The sequence below is a fragment of the Strix uralensis genome, chromosome 2 (assembly GCF_047716275.1).
Source record: "Strix uralensis isolate ZFMK-TIS-50842 chromosome 2, bStrUra1, whole genome shotgun sequence".
In the NCBI taxonomy this organism is placed as follows: domain Eukaryota; kingdom Metazoa; phylum Chordata; class Aves; order Strigiformes; family Strigidae; genus Strix; species Strix uralensis.
In genome coordinates, this window is record NC_133973.1 from 104,151,309 (window position 1) to 104,172,199 (window position 20,891).

Sequence of the window (20,891 nt, forward strand, 5' to 3'; positions counted from 1 at the left end):
GGATGAACAAGAAGTGCCTGGACAAACTCAAACACAAAAAGGAAGCCTACAGAGGGTGGAAGCAAAGAAATTGTCCAAGCAGCCAAGGACCAGGTTAGGAAAGCTAAAGCCCTGGTAGAGTTAAACCTGGCCAGGGACATCAAGGACAAGAAGAAAAGCTTCTATAGGTACATTGGTGATAAAAGGAAGACTAGGGAGAATGTGGGCCCTTTCCAGAAGAAAATGAAAGAGCCGGTTACCCAGGATATGGAGAAGGCTGAGGTACTCAACATGTGTTTTGCCTCAGTCTTCACTGGCAGGTGCTCCAGCCATCATCGCCCAAGACACAGAAGACAAAGGCAGGGACTAGGAGAATGAAGAACAGCCCACTGTAGGAGACGATCAAGTTCAAGTCCATCTAAGGAACCTGAAGGTGCACAAGTCCATGGGACCTGATGAGATGCATCCTTGGGTCTTGAGGGAACTGGTGGATTAAGTGGCTAATCCACTACCCATCATATTAGAGAAGCTGTGGCAGTCTGATGAAGTTCCCGCTGATTGTAAAAAGGGAAACATAACCCCCATTTTTAAAAAGAGAAAAAAGGAAGACCCAGGGAACTACAGGCCAGTCAGTCTCACCTCTGTGTCCGGCAAGATCATGGAGCAGATCCTCCTGGAAACTGTTGTAGGGCACATGGAAGATAAGGAGGTCATTGGTGACGGTCAACATGGCTTCACTAAGGGCAAATTGTGCCTGACAAATTTGGTGGCCTTTTATGATGGGGTTACAGTGTTGGTGGATAAGGGAAGAGCAGCTGCCTTGACTTGTGCAAAGCATTTGACGCTGTCCCACATGACATCCTTGTCTCTAAATTGGAGAGACATGGATTCGACGGATGGACCGCTCGGTGGATAAGGAATTGGCTGGATGGTTGCACTGAAAGAGTTGCAGTGAAGGGCTTGATGTGCAAGAGGAGAGCAGTGATGAGTGGTGTTCCCCAGGGGTTGGTATTGGGGCCGGTGCTGTTTAACATGTTTGTTGGTGACATGGACAGTGGGATGGAGTGCACCCTCAGCAAGTTTGTCGATGACACCAAGCTGTGTGGAGCGGTTGACACACTGGAGGGAAGGGATGTGACATCCAGAGGGATCCTGACAGGCTTGAGAGGTGGGCCTGTGCACAACAAGGCCAAGTACAAGGTCCTGCACATGGGTCAGGGTAATCCCAAGCACAAACACAGGCTGGGCAATGAGTGGATTGAGAGCAGCCCTGAGGAGAAGGACTTGGGTGTAGTAGTGGGTGGAAAACTGTGACCCAGCAATGTGCACTCGCAGCCCAGAAAGCCAGCTGTATCCTGGGCTGCATCAAGCAGGTCTAGCAGTGTGAGAGGGAGGTGATTTTTCCTGCTGTACTTTGCTCTTGTAAGACCCTGCCTGGAGTGCTGTATTCAGCTATGGAGCCCTCAATGTAAGAAGGACATGGATGTGTTCGTGTGGGTCCAGAGGAGGGCCATGAAGATGATGAGGGTGCTGGAGAGACTTGGGGTTATGAGGGCAGCCTGAGAGACTTGGGGTTGCTCAGCCTAGACAAGAGAATGCTCTGGGGAGACCTTGTAGCAGCCTTCCAGTACTTATCTGCCCACAAGAAAGCTGGAGAGGGACTTCTTACAAGGACATGTAGTGATAGGACAAGGAGTAATGGTTTTAAACTGAAAGAGGGTAGATTTAGATTAGATGTAGGGAGAAAGTTCTTCATGGTGAGAGTGATGAGGCACTGGAACAGATTGACCAGAGAGGTTGTGGCTGCCCCCTCCTTGGAGCTGTTCAAGGCCAGGTTGAACGGGGCTTTTGAGCAGCCTGCTCTAGTGGAAGGTCACCCTGCCCATGATGATCTTCAAGGTCCCTTCCAACCCAAACCATTCTATGATTCTGTCATGGTTATATGACTCTTTGGTCTGTTCGTGTTGGAATGACACAAGATACTTGTAGACAGAAGAGAGGGACAATATGTGAGAAAGTATCTCCCCTGTCCACAAGCACAAAAAACTGAGATAAAGCTGATATTTCTGACATATTCCAGGCTCCTGAGCCTGACAAGACCTTTTTTTTTTTTTTTTTTTGAGATTGAATATTTTAATTCCTTTACTTTAGGGGTTTCTCTACTCAGATATTGCATACAAACATCTGGCTTAAGTAACCTCTTGTGTTTTGGCTGTAGGCTAATCGATTTACATGGTAAATTGTATAACATGTTGGCATTATGCTTTCTTCAGTATATCCTATGTATCACAGTTTGTTAGCATGGACAGATTTCATACTGGAACTGTTTTATATGTGTCCAGCCTGAAGCAAGGACTGATGAGCACTGATCTTTGCAAAGTCGTGTTTATTTTAACAGATACAATGAGGCTTGTATGTGTTGGTTAGTGTATACCAGCCGGTAGGCCACTAGAAAAATTTCTTTGTAGTGGGTTTTAACTGTTGTATATGCTCTTTAGTCTGATCTGACCTTTCACATGTCAAGTAGTATAGCATTACTATTCTTTATGTAAGACTGTGTGCAACTGTCTGAGCAAGCTGTGCTACCCTAAGGTATGATTTTCATGGTGTTAGAATGAAGCTTTATGGTAAAGCCTGCTGAATTTTTAACTCTTAAATATCTGCAGAAAACGAAAAAAATTTTTTTGTACTTCAATATGTTCACATATTTATTTTACAGATTACATTTATAGGTTTTGCTGAAGAGATGGGTACTGCTCATTTGCAGGTACAGTATATGTCTATCTATATTGGAAAATAATGTTCTTCAGCGCTGATGATTTCTTCTAAGTAGTACCTGGTTTTTTTTGGTGGAGGATTTTTGGTGTTCAAGAAATTAAATATATGTATCTTGAGCATTTAAAACCCTAAGTTTTAAATATCACTGAAATGTTGAAAATAATTATTTTAATATGATCATTAGTGTTTTATATTGGTGTGGTTTGAGCCCAGAGGGCAACTGAGCGCCATGCAGCTGCTCCCTTACTCCCTCCCCCTCAGGAATGGGAAGGAGAAAAATACCACGAAAGGCTCCGGAATTGAGATAAGGACAGGGAGGGATGACTCACCCATTATGGTCATGGGCAAACGACAGACTCCTAAGAGGAAGAAAAAGATCATCAATTTAATTCAAACACTAACAACAACAACACTTAACAGACAGAGTAGGACAGTGAAAAGTATAACCACATCTTAAAAACACCTTGCCTCCACCCCTCCCTTCTTCCGGGGCTCAGCTTTGCTCCCGATTTCTCTACCTCCTCCGCTCCAAGGGGCGCAGGGGAGCAGGGGATGGGGGTTGCCATCAGTCCTGCCGCTTCTTCCACCTCAGGGGAAGGACACCTCACACTGTTCCCCTGCTCCAGCATTGGGGTCCCTCTCATGGAAGACAGTTCTCCACAAACTTGCTCCGACATGAGTCCTTCCTATGGGCTGCAGCTCTTCCTAAACTGCTCCAGTGTGGGTCCCTCCTGCATGTTGCAGTCCTCCCAGCACCGAAATACAATGGTGCGGGCTTCCCTCAGAGTCCCGGCCTTCTTTGGGTGCATCCACCTGCTCCAGCATAGGGTTCTCCACAGGCTGCAGGTGGGCATCTGCTCTACCGCGGACCTCCATGTGCTGCAGGGGCACAGCCTGCCCTCTCACCATGGGCTGCAGGGGAGTCTCTGCTCTGCTGCACCTTTCCCACCCCCTCCCTCCTCCTTTCTTCCACTGACCTTAGTGTTTGCATATGTGTCCTCCTCAGAACTCCCAACTCCTCCTCCCAGGTTCTCCTTAAATATGTTACCAAAGAGGTGGAGCCACCGTTACTAATTGGCTCGGCCTTGGCCAGAGGTGGGTCCAACTTGGAACCAGGGGAGCTTCAAGAAGCTTCTCACAGAGGCCACTGCTTATAGCCCCTTCCACTGCTACCAAAAGCCCCGCCACTCACACAAACCCAGCACATATATATATTTAAAATATTACCTCGGTCAGTCTTTGTATTGGGTTTTTTTTGTTAAAAACCTGTGTGTATTAGTATTTTGCTTTGTAACCTCCTTAGTAGAGTTGTACTTATTAATATGGTACAATTGTCATCTGCAAAGCGAAAACTTTATTGGATTGACTGCTAGCTGTGAATTGCTGATGGAGGACCAGAAGTCAGTATTATGGTTATGCCTTAAGATATTATTCTGTAGAGTTAGATGAGGAAATACTATTTTAAAAGGGGAAGCATGGCAAACTAGTGGAGGTATGTTGTGCCATTTTAAGATGTTAAGGGTTTAATGTTCCTGTGCAATTTACAGAAGTAAAACTCATAACATACATGTTTACAGTGCAATTCCACACTTCTTTGTCAAGATCTTAGTAGATAGAGATTGCTGTAATAGTTTGCTCATGTTTAAAAATGGAAACCAGCGACTCTGAATCCATTTGTTTTTAAAGTTGTATCAGTGTTGCTAATTAATCAAATTATGATAGTACTAGGCATTCTTTCAAGTACGGGTAAGAACTCTTCATTGTCTAGAGTTAGGTGGAATTTAGAGAAAATTGGGCTGAATAAGTTTGTGGAGACTTGCTTTGTACCATATGGATCAGTAGTGTTTAGACTGTTTTAAAAAAATCATAAATCTTTCATAGGCCTTTTCGATGTTAGGTAAATCTAAAAGTTATCCAAGATCATGCTTGAAGAAGTGCCTTATCTCTTGTTTTTGTAATAGGGGTCTAAAACACCATTCCAATAAAGCAGACTAAGAGCATAGAGAGATCTGTTGAGAGCCACTGTTAGCTGAGTTCAGTGTTTTCTTTGTAGTTGCATACCTTGTAGGATGTACAACTGCTTTTCAGTGCTTACAAGATTGTCCTTTGTGACTTTTAAGCGTCTTCTGGCCCGTGAGAAACAGTATAATTTCTTTTGGTAGAAGAGGGAGCTGGACACGAGTATGGACTGAATTAAAGCTTGTTTACGTGAGCTTTACACCACAGTTTGAGAGAATAATTGGGGGATGGGGCAAGAAATAGGGAAGAAAAGAGAAGCTTTACCAAAATGAACATCTGTTACTATTTAGGGAGGATATGAGATCAAAACCATCATCATTTACATGTTTTTTTTCACTTTGTATTCTCAATGTGTTTATGTATTTAAATCAGGAGTTGGCAGCTGTTTCAGTAGAGCTTCCAGATGTTCTGAAATCGCTCCAGTTGTGCAAACTAAAAGAAAATGAGGTTATATTTCTAAAAGATGTAAAGAAAACCTTGGCAAAACCTTATGTCTTGAAACATCAGGTAAAAATTTGTATCTTCTTGCATATCTTAATTACAAAAGCATTATATTTGGCCTCATAAAGAGTTTAGTCATATCACACCTTGTCTTGGGCCATCTTAGGCACAGTGGTATTAACGTTGTTACATTTCAGTGGTTTCTTTAAAATGAATGTTAGAAAATCTCAAAACTCGGTGCTTTCAAGTGCTGTATTATTAACAGAAAATATTTAACAAATATTTAATTATGGTGCTGATCCCATGCTTCTGCTTGGATATAGTCCTTTTCACTGTCAGTTTGGAAAAAAGAAGAAACTCATCTCTCTGCTCTGCTCAGATATAGCTTTCATCCTTCGCAGGCTTTTCTTCTTGAAACAGAGGTGCCAAAAATTACGAGAATGTCAGGTGTTCCTAAAACTCAGTGAGCTCTTTTCTTACTAAAAATTATTTACAATTATAAATGCTGTTAATTATATAATTTCCATTATTTTTATTTCAATATTATTATTATTTTGTTAATGATATTATTTTCAATTACAAATGTTGTTAAAGGAAACTTCTTAAAGCAATATTGGCTGATCATGCATGTTAAATTTAATTATGTTGTATATAAGGTAAAAAATAACATTGAAGAAACAAGTATCTATAAACTGAAGTGCTATTCATCATAAACGTGATTTGAAATACTGTCTTCCTCTACAGATTTTTAACATGCATTCTTTAATAGATTCTTGAATACATATTATCAGAGTTGTATTACACAACCTTTTGTTTGTTTGTTTTATTGCAATGATTTATTCAGAATGCAGAAGTTATGAAGATGAGTGATTTTACCTATGACACTACACAAACTGTTCCATTCATTTTCTTATCTTTAAAATATTTGTAAATTGGTTACTGTTCATAAAAATAAATAGAAGGAATCCCTTGCTACTCCTGACAGTTAACATCATTCTAGATTGTTACGTTTGCTTTCTTGTTTCTCTCTTTTTCAAGAATCAACTTCCTGAAGTGTTTTGTGTGGTGAGACTGTCTCCTTCGTTCCCAAGGATCAAAGCTGATTATATATTTAACTTGCTGAGCAAGTATACCACAGGCATAAGATATGCAGTGGAAATAAACTCATCGCAAAAACATCAAACAGAGACATCCCATGGAGAAGATGATGATACTAATCAGTCAGTTTCTTCAATTGAGGATGATTTTGTCACTGCTTTTGAACACTTAGATGAAGATGAGCCTTCAAAGATACAAAGTGCTGGTAAGTTCTTGCATGCTGTTGACTGCAGAAATTGTTATTTGAAATTTAGGCTGTCAAGATTTCATGAGAAAGTAAATGTAAATAAATAGTAATTTTTTTATATTAATCATGTTCTGTAAAGGGATATTATGCAATTGAAAATTTAATTTTTTTGCTATTCTTTTCACAACAGTTTATCAGCTCATAAACCAAAGATTCTAATCTCGGTGTTGGATGCAGGTGGAATAGAATCTTGTTCTACTTCGTGTACTAAAAAATACACGGATTTGTCAACGATTAGATTAGTGTAATAGGATTTGAAAAAAATTAAAGACTTCTTTAATTATAAAAGACCAGCTAGTATTTTGCAACAATAACAAACCCAGCAGTTGCCATCAAAATCTGTCAAAATTTGGTTTTCTGTAGTTCTTTGGAAATTCTTGGTTTTGAAGGAATTTTTTTTTTTTTTTTTTTTTTTTCCCTTCTCAGGTGCATGTAGCTTTACTTCTCGAAACCATCGAGATGCTGCTTCACAGACCATCCCTGCTCAATGTTTAGAAGCTACAGAGTCAAAGATCCTTGTGGGTTCTGCACGTCGAAAGTCATCTGCCAGATCTTCTACTTTGATTGATATTTTGGGACTTAAGGAACTGTCCTCAGTAAAAAATTCAGTTACAACCTCAATTTCTGATCCTTGGATACAAAGGAGTTTCTATAAGCCATATAATCCTTCTGATCAAGGTGTTAATTTTTTATGTAAAACATTGTTTTCTTCCTCTCCAGCTGAATCCTCTGAGTCAGATTGCTCCAGCCCAAGCCCCATCATCTTCTTAGATGAAGAAGGGTATCAAAAAAGCTTGAAGGCAAAACTTCAACTGCCAAAAATTCCAGTAGTGAAAGATGGTATAGAGGATTCAGACTCAGAAGTAAGTGAATTTTTTGATAGTTTTGATCAGTTTGATGAGCTGGAACAAGCCTTGGAAAACTCTTGTAAAGTTATTAGGGATCCCATCCTAGGGAATCCCTCCCAGAAAAGGAGGACTGCACATGAACAGTTGTCTTCTGCAAGCATTACAATGAATCCTCAGAAATTCAAGTTTGATCGTCCCACTCTCCCAGCCAATGTAAAGAAACCAACACCTCGTAAACCAGAATCACCATATAGCAGCGTCTTTGATGTCCCAGATTCCCCTCGCCCAGTTAAAACATCAGGGGAAGAGAACGGAGGCTTGTTCAGCCCTATTAGATCATCAGCTTTCAGTCCACTAGGGAGCTGTGGTTCTTCTGAATGTTTGTGTCGAATTAGTCTTGGTGGAGATGGGGCAGGTCAAAATCACCATGATGAAGTTTATAATAGTTATTCAGCATACGCTGATAGTGTTTCATTTGAAATATTGGGTTCTGTTTTTCATTCTGAGTCCTCAGCAGAACAAGCGTGTGCAGAAAATGATTCGAAACACAAAGGGATTGCTTTGAAAGAGAAAAAAGGTCAAGCTGCAGATCTTAAAATGAAAACTAGTAAGGAGCCAGATATACAAGCAAAATCTAAACATAAGTCAATGATTAGAGATAGCATTCAAAAATTTGCATCTGAATTAGTTGAAAAAAGTTTTGGCAGTGCATTTAAAGACCTGCAAAAAGGCGTTTCTTCGTGCACCAATGCACTTTGTCATTTGGCTGCTAGGTTGACTTCCTCGGTCTTTCAAATGGCTTTTTATGAGATTGGAAGACGTAGAGCAATCTCCCTGAAGGAGCGAGCCATTAATGGGATAGCAAACTTTTTGGTGAGTGAAGCTATAACTGGTGCTTTGAAAGAACTGCGGCATGTGAAGAAACAAATATTTACCAACACTGTTGCACGGTTTGCGGCAGACCTTGCTGAAGAACTTGTGTTTGAAGGAATCATGGAAGTATGCCAGTTTTCATATCCATCGACACCTACAGCTGCGCAGCCTTCATCATTTGATTATGAAGACAAAGTGGTAAGATCCTATGCCAGAGATTTGTCCGAATCTGTCATTCAGGAGGCCTTTATTGAACTATCTCAGGTTGATGTGACCTTCACAACACAAGCAGCCATTAGTGTTTCCATGGACAACATTAAATATGTGAGCGCAGAAAGTATGTTAGAGTCAACACGGACTTCCACAGTTTTTCCTAATTTTAATGATAGGGTAGCACTGAAGCCAATCCAAGATTCCAAGAAGGAATACACAGTACAGCAAGCTCTATTTTGCACCTCTGGTGTTGTAAGTTCAATACCTGTGCCCTTCGCTGGAAGAGCTCTTTGTCAACATCAGGTTTCCTCTGATGCTTATAAAGTGAAAGTATCCACTGCTTCGAATTCTGATGACAATGTGAAAGTATACAAAGACTCCACTCATACATTTTTTAGAAGCAGAAAGAGAGAGGAGAAAGTCGCTTCTTTCAGAAATATATACCTAACTTCTGATCACAGTCAAAGTACTGAAAGTAGTCCATCACTCTTACATAACCAAAACAATACCAAACAAACAAATAACAGATCTGGAATGAACAATAATTCAGAATTAACAAGTGGGTTGAAAGGCATTAATACTTTCTCTGGAACTATGGTAGATATGATAGTAAATGAAGCTTATGAAGCCATAACCTCATCTAGAGTAACAAAAGCAGTAGAAGAGTATACAGATTTTTTAACAAGAAAAATAATAGATAAAAAAGCTTACATGCAATGTACTGGTGAAGATTTCCCCAAGAATATGTTTGCAGATCACTTGGCCAAGTATGTCATAAAACAGTCTGTGGATGAAAGTAAAACCATGTTATGCAACTCTAGTGAGAATTTAGCAGGTAATGTGAACTCACAGACTTACACAGATATCTGTAGAAAAGAAGAATGTGTGATAAAGAAGCAAGAGGCTGAGAAACAAAGTAATGTTTCTATAATTGTGGAACAACAACAGATGCCTTTGAATAATCCATGTAAATTTCTTCTTACTCCAACTCATTCTGTTCAGTGTTTTTCAGAGTCTAAAGATTGTTGGCAGGATCAAAAAGGACACAGGTTTTCTTCAAAGTCACCACCACCTTGTTCCACTGGGACTTTTGCTAGGCGTGTTCTAGAGGATTTTACTGACACAGGAAGCTGCTCAATAGCATACTTAAACAAGCCCTCAAAAAACCATGATACTCAGAAACCATCATCAGGACCTTTGACTTACAGGCAGGTTGATTGTTTCTTGCATGCAAATAGTTTTTCTTCAGTGATGTTTGGCAGTGAAGATGCTTTGCAGATGGAAGATAAATCAAGTCTCAAAGATGGAAATACCTGTGTAATGCCTGATACACCCCCACCAACTCCTTTAGTACCATGTCAAGGTAGTTCTGAAAGAAACCTAAGAAAACTATCTAAGAAACTCAAGGGAGAATTAGCAAAGGAATTTGCACCTGCAACACCACCTTCTACACCGTATAATCCATCCGTTACTGGTTTGTCTGAAACTGAACATGACTCTTTGGAAAATGAGGAATTTATGCTGAAACTTATGCGGTCGCTTTCTGAAGAAATGGAAAGTAGTGAAGATGAAGATCATTCTGAAATGCCCATTGAGAAAGAGGAGCATTCAGAAAAAACGATTCAGTATGCAGATTGCTTAGCTAGCCATATAATTTCAATAGCGACTGAAATGGCTGCTTCCCATTTAGATGGTAAAACAAACAAAAGAGAAACTGATAGACAGGTTCAGTTAGGTATGCAAAACAAAAGATGTGGATATACTGCATTTATAAATATCCCAGAAGAGACATGCAATTCTTTATGGAATTATGCAGGTGATATGGCAGGAAAAGTTATCAGTGAGGCCAAGAAAATAGTGAAATCAAGGCATTGTAAACTGTTGAGGTTGAAGAGGGTTAACTGTCAGGTGGATTGCCTTTATCTGAGAAAAGGTGATAAAGATTATAGTTCAAAAGAACGGTGTGATACGGTGCGGGACCAGTGGCCAGGGGAGAGAGATTCATCTGTGCTTCCTTTACCACAAGGTTCAGGCATGACGGGTTTGACTTCCAAATACCCAAGCTGTGAAAGCGTGACTGATGAATATGCAGATCATATTATTCGAGTTTTGAAAAGAGAAGGTGGTAACGCTGAACTGTTAATGGATCAGTATGCTAGCAGACTTGCTTACAGGTCTATCAAATCGGGCTTACAGCAAGCTGCGAGAAAAACTAAATTGAGATACAACAGAAAGACTTTTCCTGGGCAAAATGCACAGGTTAATGGTAAGCTGGAGCTGATCAAAACAGCGAATAAAGATACAGTACAGCAAGTGAAGAGCAGCATTCATCGCTGTGAAGACCAAATGTACGGAAGGAGCATCAGCACACAGAGAACAGAATGTACAGAGTTGTTACATTTTTCAGAATCCCTTGCTCGCAGTATCACTTGTGATGTCAGGAAGAAATTGAAAATGTCGGGAGCATGTTTGCCAAAGTCTCTAACAGACTCCTGTCTATATAAAAAGACTGCATTTGATGAAGTCACAGGGGATGTTATTAAAACAAGATTTTCTAGGACATTTCTTCCTTTCTCCCCAGATCATAAACTGTATCATAGTACAGGCAGTTTAAATGAAAATGGCTACAGTGAAGGCATAATTCAAGCTATAGAACAGTATGCTAGGAAAGTAGTAGATGATACTCTAGAAATGAGTTTAGAGTCGGCTGTTCTCCATGTGGCTGAAAACAGAAAAAATGGGGATAGGCTCTCATATACTGAGAAACTGTCTCCTTTTTCTGGAACTGTCTGTAGATGCTGCAGTATGAAGGAACATCGGTACTGTACAGAAAATACATCTCATCATCTACCTGCGCAAGGATCCTCCATTCCAGTGAGGCGTTTTGTTCATTCTGGATTGGGTGGTGCCTGTCAAAAATCAAGAGTGTTTCAGCTTGATATTCCTAAAATTCATGTTGATGTAGAACAGAAGACAGTGTTTTCTGACAAGGGGGCTACTGCGGCTGTAGAGAAAGCAGAAAGAGAGCTGAGTTACACAAGTTTGACAGCTGACAGTGGTATTGGACAAGATGGAGTCAGTTTTGCTGAAAGCCTTACTACTGAAATAATGACATCAGCTATGACTAATATTGGTCAGGCAGTTAACATAAGGTAATATTAATTTTCTCTTACTTGTTGCATTCTGTACCAGAAAAAGAAGGATGTGCTCAGAAGGAAATTTTTTTTTTAAATTTTTTTTAGAAATGTACACTTTATATTCTGAATGTTTGCTTTTTATTCTTCTGGAGATACTTAAATGATTCAGAACTAGAAAAAAATTACTTTTTTCCACCTGTGGGAGCTTGAAACCAAAGTTTCTATATATATCAGCACATATACGTTCAAGTAGGTGACTAGTAAGTAGAACTTACTACTTCAACTTGAAATACTGTTATTTTTACCTGCAGTAGAGAATAGAAGACCTTATGGGTTTTGTTGGTCTGTGAGCCATGACAGAATCCAGGTTTATTCCCTATCCATATTTCTTCTGTGCTAAAGAATAGAATTGCTTTTGTCAGTAGGACCAACAACTGGTACTGGCCAAACTAGCCATTTCTTTATAGTGTGAAGGCTTTATTTTAGTTACGGCTGTGTTGTGATGGTGTCCCTATTATTGGAAAAAAACTTACAACCCCTTACTTTAAGAAAAAACAACTTACTAAAACACTTTAGCTTATGAAATAGTAATACAGTAGACAAGGAACTGACTTTCAAATTCTTGTGTATTTAGCAAAGGCTAATATACTGTTTATTAGGCCTATAAATAGGAAATACATGCCACAGTATCTGTGGCAAACAGCAACTATTTCTTAAATCGGACTGTGCAGTAATCAGAGTGACTTGAAACCTCCTCTTCTTCAGGTCCAAGAGCAATCTTTACCACGTTGTTTTTTCCAGTTTATAGTAATATTTATTGTCCTACTTTTTTTGTTTGTGTGTGAATTCCTCACACTATCTACAGGGTTTTTTTTCCTGATTTCTGGAGGGGCATCATGATGAATAATAAAACTGATTTTTATATGTTCAGTGGCTAAAGGCCACAGAGGGAGTGAACTAAGTTTTTCAAGGTTTGATATGAAATGTGTACATACTAGCAGCATAAAAGTGCTCATACGATGTATATTGTGGCGCTCTGCACGACAGAGTGTGACCAAAAAAAAAAAGTCATGTTTTTCTATACCTACAGTATCAAAGATGACACTTTGTTTCTGAATCGCTTCTTAATAATATTATTTAAAATTTCTAGTTAGAATATGGCAGCAATAAAATGCAGGGTTCACAGAGATACTGTTTAGTATTTTATCTGTGACAAGGAGGTGATATTTGAGTTCTTCTATGACAAAATCTATAAATGTTTCTTATGTTGTTATCTAATGTATGATACGTAATGCACATGTTTCTTGAGAAGCTGCCTTGTGTGGTGAAAAGAACTACTGTTAGTGTTGGTACAACTGAAAATGGGGAAAAAATAACCTTTTTATTACCCAGATGGATGCCAAATCAAGCTGCATATTTGTCTGCACAAATTCGTGGTCACTGGAGCAAAGTGTTATCAGTGATGCGGTTAAGGTTGGCTTTTTAAATAGTGAATGTTACAGTGGCTGCTTGCTATGGGAGTAGTAGGATGATAATTTTTCTTGAACTTTCTACCACTTCATCTGTATATAGATAACCACAGTTTGCCCCTGAAAATTAGTTCGTAACTGCATGTTCTCATATTGTAACTCTTTTGTAAGGAGTTCAAACTTCTTTATCAAATTGGATCTTTTGAAGTGTCTTTTAAAGACTAGCTTTTATTGACCATACTTACTTGATTGTTTTTTGGATAAAAAAATTATTTCCTGAGGCAAAAATTCTGTACAAGTCATGTGTTGCTAGACTTTCTTGAATCAGGAAGACAAAGCTTTATCTACAGAAATACCTTTTTAAAAAATGGAGTCCTAACATTTTAAACAGCAGCACGTACTTAAGCACTTTGGCTACAGTAGCAGACCCCCTATCTGGTTGTACCAGAAGCAGACAGTGGAAAATAGCCAAACTGTCCTACGGTGAACAAGTTCAAAAATGGTAAGTCTTCTGCTTGGAATGTGTACCTTGATATACAGACTGTAAGGCTGCAATGCCTTCAATGGTTTAGAGCAAATAATCTTCCAAATGAGAGAATTATTTGTGCCATTCCCTTTGTCTTCTAGTGAAAGAATTCCAAATAGCAATCTGTGACCTAAGCCTGTTGAAATTTCAGATTTGATTGCTCCATTTCTTGTGTTGAGAATAGGATACAAATTAATGGATCACCCTCCATCTCTCCCCCCCCCTTTTTTTTTCCTTTGAATTTAATGTCCTTGAAATGGTGTTAAATTGCTGTAAATGAACTAACACAGATTGGCATGAAATGCAGTGATGTTTTTGTCTTAAATTTTTGTTTAGCTCTGTTGGAAGAGAAGGATTTCATTCTGTTGAATCTATTGTTAGCCAGCAGATGAGTCTTAGCATTGGTGATGATAGCACTGGGAGTTGGTCCAATCTAAGTTTTGAAGATGAACATCCTGATGAGAGCAGCAGTTTTCTTCACCTCAGTGACAGGTAACTATAAACATGTTAGTATAGTTAAACAGTTATCTTGACATCACATAACTTGGCATCAAGTGGTTTTCTCCTGGGGGCTGGGGGAGAAGAGACTATTTTGTCTTCAACACACAATGACTCTTTTATTAAAAGTGGCCCTCATACTATGTTTGTGTGTTCTTACAAAATGTTGTTGCCCACAGCTGTTCATATTATACACTCTGTAAAGTATGTGGAGTGTGCGTTGTCACGGAGCCACATCAAGTAAAACTGCACATATGTAATTTAAGTATTAGCAAAAGATGCAGGCATTTTAAAAACAACCATCTGAAATATTAAAACTTAATTGAGAATGTGTTTTATGTAAATTCATCTATTATTGAAAAGATGTAATATGATCTTAATTTGCATGAGGAGCTTTAACAGCAATTTTTGTCTTTTTTGGGGCTTGAATTGATAAGCTGTTCTGACTGATACTGGTGGACTATTTACATAATACTAACCATGAACTTACGGGTGTATAATACTAGAACTTACCTGTTCTGGGTGGTAACTTTTTCCACAGAGCTTCTCACTACACTTCCCCTGCCCGATTGATAACTAAGATTAGAATGGGAATTTTAAAAATCTGCAATGTCCCTGCCTGTTGCCAGGGAGAATTATATTAAGAGTTGTGGCCTGAGCTTCTATATAAGTAATGTGAGGAATGAGTAAACTTAGTTTTCTATGATTGATATGCCACTTACGTTACTGTAGAAAGTTCAGCGTTTCTGTTGAAGAATAGCAGAAATGGGGGAGAGGTTTTTTTTCTTTTTAGTTAGTACTTCCAGCATCACTGACATTAAAGAAAATACAGGAGATATGCTTCCTTATGTAATACACAAATAGGTTATTTGGTGCCAAAGTGAAATTGCTCACTCAATATCTGCAATATTTTTCATATTTTGGTTAACTAAATATTTTAATCAAACCATTACTATAATTTGTCACTCATACAACTGGATAATTTTGTAAGAGAACACATTGCCTTAAAGTTATTTTAATAATGCATTTTCTGTTGAATGAGTGAAAATGAGCAAGTTACATGATGAAATTAGAGTAGAAGGAAGAATATTCAGCATATTGGCAGTTACAAATAGTGAATAAAACACAGGTTAGTTGATGCCATCCATACATGCCATTCAGTCATAGAGGGGGCATTCATTATGTAGTTACAACAGTTGAAAGTTTGGGATTCTGTTGTTTTTTTTCTTGGGTGTTTTATTTTCCTTTTGGTTAGAGCTGTCTGTTTAAAAAATATTGTGCTGATTATATGTAAACCATGCCAATTTGAAACATTTAAATGTACTATCTGGTAGCATCGCTCCCCTGGCAGCTATTTCTTCATGGAAGTGGCTTCCTTGTGTCTACGGGACTGTCAGCAGTCTTGCTTGTGCGATCTTTGAGGTACTAGATATCATTAGACCAATTTTTTTATAGTGCTGCTACAATATAATTAAGTGGCATAGTGACCATTAAGCAAGTTTTACTTGGTGAAGGAGGACCTCTCTCTTCTCCCAGTATTTTCCAGGGTGTTTGCAGTGTTCAGTGGATATTGCTACTTGAAACTCCTTTAGCTGACATTTTGGAAATTATCTTCATAATGATAAACCTAGTTCCATTAACGATAGTTGAAATTTTTTTGGAACACAGGATCACAATCCCCAGAAAACAATACAGCAATACAAGCTACAGTGGTCCAGCTCAATTTGCTTTGCTTTGCTTTACTTCAGGTAAAAAAAGACATTTTTTTGTAGTAACTCTGTTGGAACGGAACATGCCCTCTGTGTCTCAAATCAATATAAAAATTGTACTTCAGTACTTCACAGAAGATTAAACGATGTGTAAACAAGAGAGCAAGTGAGCTTGGAAAGAATTATCAAATTTATCAAAAGCAGTTCCATTTGAATCAAAATAGGAATGAAAGTTCTTTAGTGGACTTGGTAGAGTTGTTTATGCAGGGGAGTGCTTGTATCTTCTGCTTTGCGTGCTTAAAGTTAGCAACTTGAATATAGAAATAAAATAGTCGTAAGCTTTCTCTGTAGTTAATGTGTAGGTATAGACATAGACAGGCTTTTCCAGGGGATGAATTGGAGCATCCACGTCAGGTTATAATTCAGAGCAGAAGCCCGTTGCCTTCGATTGTATGTACATAATGCAGAATCTCAAGGCAGATGATCTGAGTTATAGTTCCCACATATACAGTGTGTATATATATAAAAGTTGAAAGGATTTCTTGTAATTCTTCTGCTGGCTCATGTTGAAGAGCTGCATGAAGCATTATAGAAGCATTATAATGCCTTTGTTTATTGCAGGACTTTATTTTCAAGACTGTTAATTTGGCATCGTAAAACAAAACAAAGGCTACATTACAAAAACGTCTCATACATTGCCATGCATTGTAATCCTATGGTTCAATATATATAATTATTTCAGACCAAGTTTGACCTCTGTAAAACATATTAACCTCTTACCTAATCAGAATAGCAGTATGCACGAGGTCATTCTGTTAAGATTGCAAATGTTTTTTCCTTTAGTCTGAGAACTGGCAGCTTTTACTTCCACTTACATTATGTGTCTGTAACTTTCAGTGGAAGAGGCAGTTTGAGTGCAAAGCACTGTTATCAGTAGGCTATATTAAATCTTTTCTATACCTGTAATTCAAACCAAATTTGGTATTTCATATATACTGTGATAGTCTCCCACAGTATCTTGAGAAATGTTTTTAAGACCAGGTTTGCATTGTTTGTGCAAATCAAGTTGGTTTCTTTGGAATCTTCTGCCATTTAATTTTTATTTATTTATTTTTTTGCATAATGAGAGAACTGTTTGATTGTTCTTTGCACATGTAGTCTAAATAGGCAACAATGTGCTGAATGAAGCACCTGCAACTTTTTTTTTTTTCTTCTTCCTGTTAGGATGTGTTCATATTGCAGGCTTACTAACCTGCTATTACTGATTTGAAATTAGGATCCAAGCAGGCATACTAGGAAGCAAAGAACACTGATAGGTGATCCTTCTACTGGCAGGCTCTTGAAAGAGATTAATGTCTGTCTCCTGAAGTGTTTCTTTATACCATTTGCAGTTTTAAATTTTACTATTTGCATTGAGTGGAAAAGAAGAGCTTTAACAGTCACACAAAACTTAGGTGAAGAAAGTGTCATCTTGCAACAGTTGTTCTCTGGAATTACTTCATGGTTTGCTATTGCATCTATAGTAGACAATCTAGCTTTCTCAAAGAATGCAGGTTATCTTGAAATCCTGTTCTGAGAAGACTTCCAGACATGCTCTGGGGGCGGTATGAAGTTGGGGAACAGAGATTTAATCATATGAGTAGCTCAATCTTTTACATAAGCACAGGTTTAACAAACTCTGCTAATTATAATGCTTAAAATGTACCTGTGTAAGGACATGCTCAATTTTTTCAGTTCTTTGCATTGGCTTGAATGTAGTCATGGAATAAATGCAGTATGTTTGTGAGCTGTGAGTGAAGTAATCTTTTTAGTATTGTTTTCACTGATTTTATAAAAGATTAGCTTGTAGAACAATATTCAGAATTAAAATAATTTGCTCTAAGAATTCCTTCTCATCAGGCTGTTGAAGGTCATTACTTGATTTCTGGAATGAGATGGAAGGATTTTATTTATGCAGTTGTCTTCACAATATATAATTTTATGAACTCTTAGCTAGTCCTTAAGCAAATATTATATCTGTAATCCATATTCCTATAAGTAATCATATTGAAATTGTTGAGCTTGTATAAATAATGAGCAATGTGCTTATACCTGAGGATAGAATTACTGCTAGCACTGATCTGGAAAATTAATGATACAAATTAATATTTTCACCTGTGTACTGAAACTTAGCAGTTTTGCAGTATTTTGCACATTGCTGCTCTGAATAGCACTGGCAATCAGGTTTGTACGCTGTTCCTGCAAACCTGTTCAGTTTCAGTGCTCTTGCATTAAATGTCTTGACAAAACAGCTCAAAGGAAAATAGAGGTTCTAGTTTGAGCTATTGTTCTTTTCTAGTTCAGCTGTGTTCTCTTCTTCTCCTGGCAGTAATGGTAACAGCAGTAGCTGGAGCAGTCTTGGTTTAGAAGGGGATATGTATGAGGAGAATTTATCCTTTCCAACATCAGACAGGTTGGTTGAGATGAGAAATATAAACCAGATGGGTTCTTCATAATTAATGCATGAAATCATCATTTTGGAAAATAAAAATGCAGTGCATTTTTTATGCTGATACATTATTTACACTCTTCTCACTTAATCACAATATGATTTTTCATTAATCCATACTGAATGGTTAAATTTTGCTGTGCTAAACTGATGAATGTGTTCTGCTTGCAAAATGAAAGGTCCCTTTTGTGCATGTTCTTGCTTGCAGTTTTACAAGTCTTTAGATTTACTTTTTCATGCAAACTAGAGCTTGCTTTCTATAGGATTTCTGTTTTTTCCTTTAGCTTCTGGAAACTTTCAAAATTGCTTGGTAATTGGTTTTTATAGAACACTATGACTTACAGCTTTGAATAACTTATAGCTGTTCATACCTGTGACATAAGATGGCTCAACTTTTTCACATAGGAAGCAAAACTAAACTGTCTTCCTAAATTAAAAATCAGTAAGTTTTCTTCTTATTTTAAAATGTCTTCGTATTACAGTCCGTCTTTTTAACACCCTTCTCTTGTTTCTCTCTTCTCCCTTCTTTCCCTAAGAGGAAATCTTGTGAAGTTGATGATAAATCTGTTTGCAACATGAAATGGTGTGAGAAGCAAAGCTTCTTTTCATGATCACTTCTTAATTCTTTTATGATCTTCTTGTCCTTTAACCTTCATTACAGTCTTAGGACTGACTACATTTATTGTGCATATATTGGATTTTTTCAATACTTTTGTTTTATTTTTAAAATACAGTGATGGATCAGAAGATAAAGATGAAGACTCCAAGGATGCTGTAGAAGGTAATGTCAATTCCAGCATATGCTACTGTTCTTGACCTGTGCACGCCACATGAATTATTTTGTTAATTCTTTTCTTCTGTAGTCTGTAAAACAGGGTGACAGCCCTATTATCCCTATTGATCACAGTGCATATCAGTCAACTGTCAGAATATATTCTTAGATTAGTACCCTACATATACCTCTCAATGCACTGAAATTTACAGCCTTTGGGAAATGCTAGTCTCTGATGCTCACACATGTACTTAATAACATAAAGTAGCAAACCGATCAGCTTGTTGAAAGTGTAAATTTATGTGCATAGAATAACTTCTGTGTAAAATATTTGATAAGGAGCCATGGCAATGCATCTGCATGGCTGTGTTTGAGATATTAAAGAAGTTATTCAAACTGGCCATGTTAGCCTTGGGAGAGGAGTCACGAGAAACAATGAAAAAACTTGGATTTGATATATTTGCTATAATCTCTTTCTAAGTGAAATGTAAAATAAGGTCCATCCAGAATCTTGTCAGAGCTTTCTGGTTCATAGAAGATCTCTGCACTGGTTCCAGTCTGATTGAAGTGCCAGAGGTTGTTAACTCAGATGAGAACAGCCTGAATACAGAGTGTATGAGGCTGATTTAAAGATGAGCTGATGTTAGAGCAAGCTGTAACAAGAGCTTTTCTTTGTGTTGGGTATATTCTGAAGATGAAATAAGCATTTCAAGAAAACTCTGCTGCCCACTTACAGAGGATATTCAGCCATGTTGCGCATCTTTAAATAGTCTTGATGTAAGCAGAAAGATGTGTGGTTAATTCTTTTTTTTTTTTTTTTCTTTCCTTCATGGAAAAATGTATGGAAATGAACCACATCTCTTAATGTATTTTTTTTAAAAATCAGATCTGACTGTAAGGTTATAAGGAAATAAAACTAAACCAAATTATTGAGTATTTTTTCCTCAGAGTAATTACAACGAAAATATTTTCTGCTCTGTAGGTTTCATCTAGGTTATCAATATACAATTGTTTTCTTTTGATCTCAACTTCAAAAAATTGTAGCATCTCAAATGCTCAGATTGCTCAATTAAAATAGTGCTCAATTTTATTTCTGTACACAGTTCAGGTGTCTCCTGAAGTGCAACAGACTGCTTTATACTGTATTAAGGATTTTTGAGTGAATTTTTCCAGTTTAATTTCTTCACCAACTCACTATTGTTTTGAAAAGACTCTTTCTGGTATTTTCACTGTAGAATGATTTAAATAGTATTCTAGGTAGAAAATCTTCGTACCTGGTCTTGTACATTTGGAAGCTCTGTTCATGCCATACCTAGAAATGTCTGGCTTTTTCTAAGCTGATTGCGCCTTGTTTGCCAAGGAATTTGAAATAAAGCCTTGTTATTACCAAATGTACATCTATTTTATAAAACTAAAAAATAGATCAAATTTCCCAGTGATAAATTACCACAATCTTTTCCATCCACTAAGTGTCATACATTTTTAATTTTTTTTTATATAATTGTTTCTTTCTCCTATTATGATACTAGATTTTGGGGCTTCTAGACAAATATTCTGTTATCCACCAAAAACACACTTACGTTGACAGTTTTACTAGTTCATTTTCTCTCTCTCTTACCTCCTGGGGGAATCAATTTCATCATGCTTAACTTTGCCAGTTAGGAATGAATACCTTATGTACCTCAATTTTCATAAGCTTGATTGGAAGAGTAATGAGATTGAGGTAAACTGCATGTCAACATATGTTTTTATTGCAAATATATTCCTTGTATCTAGAGAGTTAAGTCCAGTAGTCT

At 37.7% G+C, this 20,891-nt stretch overlaps 1 protein-coding gene across 16 annotated transcripts in view; it reads left to right on the top strand.

The window, feature by feature from the left end:
- The window catches only part of AKAP11 (A-kinase anchoring protein 11), a 45,385-nt gene that overhangs the window by 15,080 nt on the left and 9,414 nt on the right, over positions 1 to 20,891 (top strand). For 10 of the 16 annotated variants that reach the window (XM_074859585.1, XM_074859587.1, XM_074859588.1 and 7 more), the window contains 7 exons: positions 2,699 to 2,746; positions 5,149 to 5,283; positions 6,256 to 6,520; positions 6,989 to 11,648; positions 13,965 to 14,120; positions 18,174 to 18,287; positions 19,058 to 19,104. In XM_074859585.1, coding sequence (XP_074715686.1) covers positions 2,699 to 2,746; positions 5,149 to 5,283; positions 6,256 to 6,520; positions 6,989 to 11,648; positions 13,965 to 14,120; positions 18,174 to 18,287; positions 19,058 to 19,104 — 5,425 coding nt within the window. The remainder of the gene's footprint in view (positions 1 to 2,698; positions 2,747 to 5,148; positions 5,284 to 6,255; positions 6,521 to 6,988; positions 11,649 to 13,964; positions 14,121 to 18,173; positions 18,288 to 19,057; positions 19,105 to 20,891) is intronic. The other 6 variants (XM_074859602.1, XM_074859595.1, XM_074859597.1 and 3 more) reach the window with 6 other exon arrangements.